General features: G+C 42.7%; 1 protein-coding gene across 1 annotated transcript in view; it reads left to right on the top strand.

Annotated features, from left to right (window-relative positions):
• Window positions 1-5,775: 5,775 nt before the first annotated feature.
• The window catches only part of gclc (glutamate-cysteine ligase, catalytic subunit), a 32,288-nt gene continuing 25,566 nt past the window's right edge, over window positions 5,776-12,497 (top strand). The window contains exons 1-2 of the mRNA XM_034184539.1: window positions 5,776-6,319; window positions 12,076-12,188. Coding sequence (XP_034040430.1) covers window positions 6,305-6,319; window positions 12,076-12,188 — 128 coding nt within the window. The 5' untranslated portion in view covers window positions 5,776-6,304. The remainder of the gene's footprint in view (window positions 6,320-12,075; window positions 12,189-12,497) is intronic.

Here is a 12,497-nt window from a genome sequence, read left to right as displayed (position 1 = left end):
AGACCCATGTCAAGCATGTACGTCAGGTCCTGCAGCGGTTGTTGGAGAACCGGCTGTTTGTGAAGGGCGAGAAGTGTGAGTTCCACCGCACTTCTTTGTCCTTCCTGGGATTTATAATCTCCTCCAACTCCGTCGCCCCTGATCCGGCCAAGGTTGCGGCGGTGAGAGATTGGCCCCAACCAACAAGCCGTAGGAAGCTGCAACAGTTCCTCGGTTTTGCTAACTTCTATCGGAGGTTCATTGAGGGCTACAGTCAGGTTGTGGGCCCCCTGACAGCCCTGACCTCCACTAAAGTCCCCTTCACTTGGTCGGATCGGTGCGAAGCCGCGTTCAAAGAGTTGAAACATCGGTTTTCGACTGCACCAGTTCTGGTGCAGCCTAACCCTGATCGCCAGTTTATTGTCGAAGCGGATGCCTCTGACTCAGGGATAGGAGCCGTGCTGTCCCAGAGTGGGGAGTCCGATAAGGTACTCCATCCTTGTGCCTACTATTCCCGCAGGTTGACCCCGGCTGAAAGGAACTATGAGGTCAGCAATCGAGAACTTCTGGCGGTGAAAGAGGCTCTTGAGGAGTGGAGACACCTTCTGGAGAGAGCCTCGGTTCCCTTCACGGTTTTCACGGACCATCGGAACCTGGAATACATCAGGACCGCCAAGCGTCTGAACTCCAGGCAAGCCCGTTGGTCACTGTTCTTTGGTCGGTTTGGCTTCCAGATCACGTATCGCCCCGGGACTAAAAAACAACGGTCCGATGCACTGTCCCGGGTGCATGAAGAGGAAGTCAGGCCAGAGCTGTCAGATCCACCGGACACCATCATCCCCGAGTCCACTGTCGTTGCAACCCTCACCTGGGACGTGGAGAAGACCGTCCGGGAGGCCCTGACACGACACCCGGACCCAGGAGATGGACCTAAGGACCGGCTGTATGTCCCACCAGAGGTCAGGGCTGCGGTCTTGGACTTCTATCATGGTTCGAAGCTCTCCTGTCACCCAGGGGTGCGTAGAACCGTGGCAGTGGTCCGGCAGCGCTTCTGGTGGGCATCGATGGAGACCGACGTTTGGGAGTACGTCCAGGCCTGCACCACCTGTGCCAGGGGCAAGGCAGATCATAAGAAGGCCCAAGGACTCCTCCAGCCGCTGCCAGTGCCTCGTCGCCCCTGGTCCCACATAGGCCTGGACTTCGTCATGGGTCTCCCTGCGTCCCAGGGTATGATGACCATCCTCACGATAGTGGACCGGTTCTCCAAGGCGGCCCACTTCGTGGCCCTCCCGAAGCTCCCGACGGCCCAGGAGACTGCAGACCTCCTGGTCCCCCATGTCGTGCGTCTGCATGGTATCCCCACGAACGTAGTCTCGGATCGTGGTCCCCAGTTCTCCTCGCAAGTCTGGAGGAGTTTCTGTAGGGAACTGGGGGCCACCGTGAGTCTCTCGTCCGGGTACCACCCTCAAACCAATGGACAGGCAGAGCGGACGAACCAAGACCTGGAGCAAACTCTGCGGTGTGTCACCTCCGCACACCCGACGGGACTGGAGTCAACACCTGGCCTGGATCGAGTACGCCCATAACAGTCAGGTCTCGTCTGCCACCGGCCTCTCCCCTTTGAGGCGTGTTTGGGGTATCAGCCCCCATTGTTTCCAGCCGTGGGGGGAGAGGTTGAGGTCCCCTCAGTCCAGGCCCACCTCAGGAGATGTTGTCGAGTATGGCGCACTGTCCGCTCTGCCCTTCTGATAGCCCGGATGAGGGCTAAGGACCATGCAGACCACCGGCGTTCCCCGGCCCCTGCATACCAGCCGGGCAGGAGGTTTGGCTGTCAACTAAGGACATCCCTCTGCAGGTGGACTCCCATAAACTGAAGGACAGATACATCGGACCTTTTCCTATCATCAAAGTCCTCAGTCCAGCCGCAGTGAAGCTGGCAACCACAGCTTCACTGCGGATTCATCCAGTCTTTCACGTGTCCCGGATTAAGCCGTATCACACCTCCACCCTCTGCACTCCCGGACCAGCGCTGCCTCCTGCCCGGATCATCGATGGTGAGTCTGCGTGGACCGTCCGCAGGCTTCTGGACATCCGTCGACGGGGCCAGGGGTTCCAGTATCTGGTGGACTGGGAGGGGTATGGACCCGAAGAACGCTCCTGGGTGAAGCGGAGCTTCATTCTGGACCCGGCCCTCCTGACCGACTTCTACACCCGACACCCCGACAAACCTGGTTGGGTGCCAGAGGTGCCCGTTGAGGGGGGGTCCTGTTGTGTGGGCCGCCCGAAGAGGAGGTACTGCTGGCCAACACCAGAGGGCGCTCTGCCTGTAGACGGGTTTCAGGCACCAGAGGGTGCTGTTCGCCGCCAGGGACCCTGACAGCTGTCCTTCATCATCTCATCTAGCCATCCATAAAAGCCTGGAGAAGACACCACACCCCTGCTGAGAAATCATCTGAGGTACTCAGGTAAACTCTCAGCCGTCTTTGTCTGTTTCAGCTAAGCTTATTGTTTCCAAACGTACTTTGCTTGTTAAGCTCGAAAAGCTGTACTTTATATTCTGAGTTTGCAGACATTTCAGTACACTTGCAGCTGGTCAGGAGGAGTTGGCGTTTCCGCTCCTCAGCTGTAAGTGAGATTAGGATCTGCACGACTGTGATATTGTGAGAAGTGGGAGGTGGTGTTTTTCTCCCTTCATTATCAGTACTCTGCTGACTGTTTGCTGGGTGTGTGCACACACCCACCCTTGACTGTTTCTGCTCCCTGCCAGCAGTACCTGATCTGACAGCTGGAGACGGTGGCCACCTGGTGACTCGGGACTTGGCGGCTCCGGTGTGTTCCAGATCCGTTGTCGGTGGAAATCGTGTGGGTCCCGACTCTTATCTGGACAGGCGTCTCCTATCCTCGAGCCTGCCCACACGACACCAACTGTACAAATTGACTGTAGTATTGAATTGTATCTGTATCCGTTGTGCACATTTCACAACATTAAAAGTGTTACTCTTTATTTCCATTGACCGTTCATTTACGCCCCCTGTTGTGGGTCCGTGTCATTACACTTTCACACAACACACGTGTGATTACATCAGACATGCTTGATCCCTCGTGGGCATGCAAGAGTTTTTTCACACCTGTCAGTACGTTCATTCGCCTGTGGGCAGTCTTTGAGTGAGGAGTCGCCCACCCTCTCATCGATTTTTCATTGTTTAGGAATGGCTCAGAGACTGCTGCTTTGTTTGATAAAAAATTTTTCAGAAGCTGTAAGGCACAACTGAGCGGACACCATTCGATAAATTCAGCTGGTTTTCGGTAAAAATTTTAACGGCTGATGAGAGATTTTGGTCTGGTAGTGTCGCTTTAAGGACGGCCTATGGCGCCTGACAGCGATCTGCGCTTCGAGGCGGCAGCGTCTCTCCGTTTCAAGTTGAAAACTTCCACATTTCAGGCTCTGTTGACCCAGGAAGTCGTCAGAGAACAGAGAACTTTCAGAAGAAGTCGGCATGAGGAGTTTATTCGGACATTCCATGTTAATGGACATTTTGTAATGAAAGAACGTGCGGGCAGCGTCGCATGTCGGGCCGGACCCGACCGCGGGGGGTCGCGACAGGAAAAACACCTCCGTTGGAAACCTTAACGGACAAGTTGGAACATGCCCAAGCTGTTAAACAATTTCTCAGTTACTACTTGTTGAAAGCCATCAAAAGCCGCCTGAATTTTACAAATGTTTTTTCAACACGGAGGTGTTTTTCCTGTCGCGGCGCACACAGATTGCGCGCACGTCTTTCATTACAAAATGTCCTTAAACAGTGGAATGTCCGCATAAAGTCCTCATGCCGGCCTCTTCTGAATCTTCTCTGTTCTCTCACGACGTCCTGGGTGAATTAAGCCTTAAATTAGGATGTTTTCAGCTCGAAACAGGCCGACGACGGCGCCTGGAAGCGCTGCGCAATGTCCCGCTCCGTGGGAAGTCCTTACAGCGACAGAAACCACCCCATAATCTCTCATCAGCCGTTAACTTTTCACCAAAAACCATCTTAATTTCTCGAATAGTGTCCACTTGGATATTCCTCACAGGTCCAGAAAAATTTGATTAAAGCAACGCGCGCCGTCTCGAGCAGCGTGTGTGAAACAAAGGAATTCAGCCGAGAGGGCTGGACCACATCTCACTCAAGGCTTGCCCACAGGGAAATGACGTCACCGACACGCATGAAAAAACTCACGCATGTGCACGAGGGTTCAAGCATGATGGTGTAATCGCACGTCATTTCAAATCCATATAGTTTAAAAAAAATAAAAGTGTCGTTTCTTATCTAATACACCTCGTATATATATATATTATATATATATAATATAATATATTATATATATATATATATATATATATTATATATTATATATATAAAATCCAATCAGGAGCTCCGATTTCTCAACCCCACCAAGACACCCCCATTTTGTAAGGATTCAGATCATTTCATTCAACACAAAGATGTCTGATCAAGGTGAGAGAGTTTTTAACCTCCCTAGCAGGGAGAATTCTACAACTTGGGTCTCATACTGAAGTTGTGAGACACTAAGAAGTAGTGGAAGAGGACGCTCATGACTTAATAGAGAGACATAAGAACAAGCACACCGCCAGGAAACAGCGAGTGATGTGAACTTGCTCACTGAATGGCTGAGTGGAACCAAGAAAGACAAGAGGGGGCTCCTTGTTCCTTTCTCTGGTGGAAATTGACAAATGGGGTTGACAATAATTATATGGTTCTTCTTCTTATTTTTGATGTAATATGTAAAAAATGTCTTACTACATGTCTGGTTATGTACCATGCCCTGCATCATGCCCCGATGTATCTGTATCAGCCCGATATATTGGGGCATGATACAGGGATATATATATATATTCCACTACCTTCTTGACTGACAGCTATGCAGGAGTAGCTTTATTATTATTATTATTATTATCATCATCATTAATAATTATAACAAGCAAGCTTTCCTTTCTTCTTGCAGATCGTCAATGAAATAAAACATTTAAAACATAAAATTAAAAAATAATAACAGACAAAAACGTCCCAGTCATAATTTGTGTTCAAAACACGTCAGTTTTTACAGCTTTGGGGGTTTTGCAGGCTTTAAGCGAGTCCAGGTATGATTTGAAGAAACACAGCTTGTTTGGTTGGGTTTTTGTTAAATAATAATAATAAAAAAACCCCTCTGTACAATTTTATGAAAAACAAAATTAGATTCATGACATCTTTTGTTGTTTGTTACGTCACCACAGTTGCCTAGTGCTTGCTCTGGGGGTCGGCAGGGTTAATATGGAGTGACTTGGGCCAAGTTTGCTGTGATTTGGCGCTTTATACATAACATACTTATACATGAATTGAAATGTAATTGAATATTGAAGTGTATGTCTGTGTTGATATGTAGTGTGTTGTGAATTTGTGTATATGTTATGACTGTTATAATTGTTGGACTCATTCTAGCAGGGGTGGGCGTTGATAAGCTTTGCTTCTGCCCACACCCCTTCGGACTCACAGGCTTGTTTATATAACATTCATATTATTGGTATGTTTCTGTTCTTTCGGATTTGTGTGTGTGCCGAATAATCCATTCATTCATTCATTCATTCACGTTATTGTTAATAAAATGAAATAAAGTGGTTTTAATATTATACTAGGATATCTAATTTACTTTTTATGAATAAACTTAGGCTGTGTAGGATGAGCTAAGATAACGCTGAGTCATAGTGTGACGTCATTGGCCGGACAGGTCACGTGTTGACTACGGGACGCGTAATGTAGGTTTACTCTGGCAGACTGGCACACACTCATACACTCGCGGGCTGTGTAGTAGTTAGAGCAGCGCGGTTGAGAAGCGTTCTTTGTGGACTTTAAACTGCAGCACAGCGCGAACACGCACTTTGGAAAGGGGGGGTGACGCTCGCTAACCTGATTAGCAAGTGATGAGCAGGGGCCTACGTCTTGCTTGTGGGCAGCTAAGGTTACCGACCGAAACACGCTGCTTAGACCCACGACCAAAGCCAGTGGTTTGGCCTTTTGAAGTCTTTCACAGCATCCCAAAGATCCTCGTGTTTGCCGGCTACTCGGACCAGGACTTGATGCTAGCTCGGTTGGGTCGGATATAGTAGCTAGCTAGCTAACGCTGCCCGCTGAAAGAAGTTGTCGGTACGATGGGTTTACTGTCACAGGGGTCTCCGTAAACTGGGAAGAGGCCAAGAAGTACGCTGACCACATCAGAAAACACGGTATCATACAGTTTTCTCAACGTCTACAACAAAGTGAAGGGACCGCCAAAAAGATGTGCTGAAATGGGGAGAGATGAGGTAAAGAAAGAAAAAAAATACACGAACGTCTCTCTTGTCTCGTTGTAGCTTTCACCTTTCAGTATTGTCTGGTCGCTTCCGGAAAACATCGAAATTGGACCTATTTGTATTGCACTCTTCTGTGTGATGCTGCTGCAGTGCAAGGTACTCAACTGCACACCATGACCAATTTGGGATTAAAACCTTGCTGTTAACTGTCAGATCATGGGCTCTAGATGAGTAGTGTTTATAACATAGGTAGCTTTTTCAATGGTGGTAATAAATTATACAAAATTTCTATAATGTGTTGGAATGGTGGGGCCATACTAAAATATGAAATGGACAAAATGGAGCGAAATGGGGACTGATAATCACGAAATGGAGCAGAGTAAACAAGACTGACTCCAAAATAAGTACTTTTATTTAATTGTTTGGCTTTTGTTTTTTGAGATTCGCTCAGTAGGGGCAAGTGCACCATCTGGTGTTCAAGAGATGAAACTTCAGTCAATGGATTGTCTCCATTCTGAAACTTTTTACTCCCATTCGTTATTATCAGTCGCCAGTTTGCTTAGAAATAATTAAATAAAAGCACTTAAGTGAATCATATTTGGAATCAGTCTGGGTCAGTGTGCTGCATTTCGTTACATTTTACCCCCATTTCGTATTTTAGTGTAGCCAGGAATGGTGTGTGAGTCCAGGATATTTTAGAGTTGAGAGTTTTTAGAGGAAGAACTGAACCCATTATCTATATTATAATAGCCAAGTGGCCTCTGTTGTGCATGTGTTTTTACTTTGACAAGAAAGGGAAAACACTTATTTCCATTGCTTTCCATTTAAAAATTAATTACAAAATAGAAGTAATAATAAAATGATGATGATAATAATAGGTGTGATATGATAATAAGAACCTAAACCATTTGAGTACATTAAGACTATAAATTAACACAAATTGCATAATTAAAAGGAAATAAAAGGTTTGAGTTCTTCTAAAAACTGTTGAGGTCTAAGGTTCTAAAACTCACACACCATTCCAACTCATCATAGAAACTTTGGGCAGTTTATTGCCACCCCTTGAAAAAGTCAGCTACCTATTTATAAACACTACTCAGTCTAGAGCCGTAGGAATTTCTGACAGATTTATGTTACAATATCAAACTTGATTTTGATTTGAATGTTTTCAAATATTAAAATTTGCACATTTCCTTGAGCTTTCTGTCATTGCAACTTGAGTTTCCCCATACAGTAGCTACAGCTGTAAATTATAATTGAAAAATTCAATTAAGTCTGTGGGAAATGTAAATTGTATTTCTTTTTTTAACCTAAGCAGTCACAAACATAATCAACATTAATCAGTGATTATTATTTGCAGCCATATTGTCATTTACTGTGGCTGATTATTTATGGCAGGGGTGGTGGCCAAGTGGTTAGTGCGCTTTGTTTCAGTGCAGAAGGTTCCCTGTTCAAATCCCACCCTGCCACTTTTCTCCATGTAATGTGGAGTTGCGTCAGGAAGGGCATCTGGTGTAAAACTTGTGCCAAATCAACATGCAAATCCACCGTGGATTTGCTGTGGTGACCCCTAGTGGAAAACAAGGGAGCATCCAAAGGGAATTACTAGCATTTCACATTTACTTATTTATTTTTAAACTGGTTTGGATGTCCTACGACTTTTACTCCAGTGCAACGTATATACACTGATAAATCAAATTGTTGTTATTAACTATTTAGTGAGGACTTTCCTAGAAATCAAAGCACTAAATAAAAGAAACTCTGTTGATAAAAGAATAAATGCCAGCATAAAAGTACACTATAACAATGCTCAAAAATCCCAATTCAGGAGCTGATAATGGAGGAAAAAAGGTGTGACTTACTCTTCAAAAAATACAGTAATTGTTGGACTATGAAATATAAGGGGGTTGTGTAAAAATGCCATTTACACTCTTGCTAAGAATAGTGTGGGATACAGTTACTTTTTTTTTTAAAGTAAAGAGTCTAAAACGTAGCAACAGGCAAGACAACATTGGCTTGTTTTACCTGCAACTCAAGGGCATCAAGGGTTTTGAATCATCACTGCCCAAAACTCTGAGATAATGAACTTGCTGGGATTAAATCTTCATATTTTGGAAGTTTTCAGTGTGGTATTTTATTTAGGTTTTAATAATGAATTTAAACTAATAATCAAAATGGTTGCAATACTTTTTTGGCAATAGGTTAGTGGATCTGTGTGCTGTGCTAAACAGAATGATTTTCATGTTTGAAGTGTTTGTGAATGTCTTTTAAATCTTTGCATGTGTGTAATTACCATACCCTCATTGATGCTTCTTGATAGATGAACCAATAATCGTCCTTGTACAGTGGCTTGTAAAAGTATTCAGCCCCTTGGTATTTCACGTGTTTTAATTTGTTATGGCATTTCAGTTACAAAAAGTAAATCAGGCTTCTCAATATAAAAATAAAGCCTGACCGTATGGATTTTTTGAGGCCGATGCCGATAACGATATTTGGATGAAAAAAAAAGCCGATAATTGATAAATCGGTTGATTTGCTGATAACCGATAAATCAGCCGATATTATTATTATATTATTATTTATTTATTTATTTTTTTTAAATGAATAAAATGTTCTTTTTTGGACCCTTAACAAAAAGGTATGAGCTACAAGCTGAAGCTTTGTCCTCATATTGATTAACTTTATAACAGAGACGAATTTTCAAGTTCAAAAAATGCAATCAAGAATTAAACCGTTGTGAAATTAGCAAATACATATCCTTAAAAAGAGTTGTGAAATACATCTGCTCTTGTACCTCTTGTTGCTGCAACTTAGATATAGGTTATATTACAGGTAGAAAAACTTTTTCAGTTGCAGACAAGTAATTATGAGAGGAAAGAAACACAAACACTAAGGAAACAGACTCCTTTATTTTTCTATTCTGCAACTTTCAGAACAAAAACTTTCAAACAACCTTAGTGCAAGCAGAGGTTGGTTTAGTGCTGGTAGAACATTTTAACAAGAAAACATGGACCCTGATATAACATGTGAGGAAACTATCATATTACAGTAAAATAAGATTCTTTTCTCAAGACCCTGTAGTATGTGCAATTTTCAAGAACAGTAACAAAGAACTGTCCTAGTACAAAAAATCTGTGCAAAGTTGCATTAATCTCTAAGGAAAAGATAAATATCATTACAAAAAAAAAAAAACCTCTACAAAAGTTATTAAACAATCTTGAAACATTCGCCCTTCATTCTTGGTCCCTTTGGGTGGAAATCAAAAACCTATTTTTATTCTCTTTGTTATGAGTAGTTTTTATTTTATGTTTTATTCTTTTACTTCTGTTTTTAATTAGGTATTTCAATTTTTTAAAAATTTTTTTTATGTTGAACTGTTCTGTGTGAGGCACCTTGAGACGGCTTTTGTTGTAATTTGGCGCTTTTATAAGCTGATTACATTGAAATTGAACAACATTTTATTGAGTCTTAAAGTAAATATGAAATTGGTCACTGGATCCTTAAACTCTGGACATAATAAACTCTACATGGCGGATCCTTGATCTCTGGACATAAACAGAAATAAAATGTTAGTTTTTGTCAAAAGCATTTCACTTCAGACATTATTAGTGGCATGAATGTCTTTCCATACCTATGAGCTGAGCTCTACAGCTCATAGACGTCTCATTTTGGGAGGAAAAAAACGTTTGTCGATTGTAGTTTATTGTCTGTATTGCAACGTTTGTAAGAGGTGTCATTTTATTTAAAGCGGCGATTCGTTTTGAAGTTATTAATTCCGAGCGGACTCTGTTTCAGCACAGAGCCACACAGCCTTTAAATCTGTGACAAAGGAACGGAGGACGATTCGTGTATGTTGACTGCAACAAGACAATGGACCCAGTTAATGACTTTAATACACACAAAAATGACTCATGATATTTTAATGACTTTGAGAGGGGTTAAGAAGCGGACTTATGGCTTCTCAAGAGCAGCGAATCAAAGAGCCACGAGCCATTGAATCGAAGCATTGCTTCAGTGATTCACGCTTCAAACTGGAGTCGCGCTGCAGAAACGGTTGATTACACGGTCCAAAATAAGCGTAATGGGCCGTAACGCAAGGCGAACAGCAGTAATTCCCAGAACCCTTCCGGACGACGAGTGAATCTGAATGTTTCAACCTCTTAGCAGTAAACAAAGTTTTTCATGCTAGAAATAAGGTCTACACAATGAAGCACATATGACACATTACTACATTAACTGAGTTAATCAAACTGAGTTGAACTGAAAGGGAGAAATGTGGGGTGAATGTAATGCAAAGTTATTACAAACAACATCCTTATAAACTTTTGTCAAGCCGATCAGTGCAGGTGACGGTGAACTACGGGGGCGGTGATGAACACATTTAAGCAGGGGGTGTAAGCAGCTCTCAGTGAATGGAGTCAGAGCTCCATCTACTGGACAAACGGTGCAAGTACATTTTACATTGCCGACACAAACATTTCAGTAATGTTCTGTTTATGAGAAATTATCGGCGTTTTATCGGCAAAATTTCGGCCGATGGTGAGTACTTTGAAAAGGGCTTATATCGGCTGATAATATCGGCCGGCAGATATATTGGTTGGGCTCTAATAAAAATTTCTAAGATTATCTTCCTTAGACTCAAACTGAAAGTAAATCTCTACAACTTGATATAAATTAATTAAAAATGTAAAGCAAGATGATGGGTTGCATTAAGTAATCGGCCCCCTTTGGTATAATACCTGTAAATGATCAGTTTAATTGCCAGTTTTCTGCAGACAAGTTAGGGGATGGATACATGAACATTTCCAAGTCACTGAATATGTCTTGAACTTTATTTACATCAGTTATGAAGAAATACAAACACAATCTGTGTGGAGTAGACAGTTCTCAAAAACTGAGTGACTGTGCAAGAAGGAGAAGAGTGAAGACACCCATACAACCCAAATGAAGTTACAGGCTTCTGTGGCTGTGATTGGGGAAATTGTGCATGTTTTACATTTTGTATCCCCAGTTATACAGCTTCATGGTGAAGTGGTACAGAGGAGGGTTTTATTAAAAAGAAGACTTGAAAGTTCAGCTATAATTTGCCAGAAGGTACATCTGAGATGCAAACTTAGATTTAATGTTTTGGTGAAAGAAAACCCTCCTTTTCCATTTAAGCTCTCACCTATTTTTGACTTGTACGATGCAAATATTTTCTTGATTGGCTTAATCTGTTTTTCAAATAGTTAGTTCATCTGAATAAGTGATCACTATTGTGTTTGCCCAGTAGTGCAAAATTAAGTGTTTTAATTTTCAGTGATTTACACAAAGCGTCCTCACAAGAGGCTTTAAATCAGAATGTCTGGCGGTTTCACTAATCTTTCAAAATAGCTGCTGATCATCCTCTGTCTCTCATAGGTGAAGCATTTACTACGTGATAAGGAGTTTTTATTTAATACTTTTTTTTTTTTTTTTTTTTGGTCTGCGGTGTCCGTATATAAAGTCACTGTGGTGCAGCTTGGGACTAAGTCTTTTGATTTCAGCCAATGTGGAATGCTGTTGTTACAGATTAATCCCTCTTTCAGACAGAGGATTACAGGGTGGCAGAGTCAAAGTCAAGGAAATATAAGTGATGAATTGGAACTGATGTAACGACATGACCGTGTCATAACAATGGCATTATTTCGCTTTCTGAAAACCTGTTTGATTTGAAAATCTTATCTATGCATTTAGTTTCTGTTATGTAAGTGATTGTATCAGTGCAGTGTGTGGATTGATGTCTTCAGGTGGAGTATATGTTGGTGGAATTGGATGACAAGGATGAAAAAGTTCGCCTTGTCCTGAACGGAGGAGATGTTTTGGACATTCTGCAAGACCAAGGTGAAAAGATAAACCCCAAGTAAGTAAACCTTCAACAGCATGCTTGCATATTCAACTGAATATACCAGAGTTGGGTATAATGCTGTAGTTCACAGTGAGGTCACAAATTTACAGTTTATGTATTAATTTGACTTGTAAGCTTCTTTCCTAGGGTTCTGAGCCCGTATTCACAAAGAATCTCAGAGTCCTCTCAGAGAGCTCCCAGTTTAAGCCACCTTGACACGTGCACAAATTTAATTCCCCAGTGTTTGTTGTGCCAGTGCAACCCACTTTGTCCTGCTGGATAAAATACTCTGACGCTGGACGCCTCATTTTATAAATAATTATT

Source organism: Thalassophryne amazonica, chromosome 13 (genome assembly GCF_902500255.1).
Source record: "Thalassophryne amazonica chromosome 13, fThaAma1.1, whole genome shotgun sequence".
NCBI lineage: Eukaryota > Metazoa > Chordata > Actinopteri > Batrachoidiformes > Batrachoididae > Thalassophryne > Thalassophryne amazonica.
This window is presented reverse-complemented; position numbering and strand designations above follow the sequence as displayed.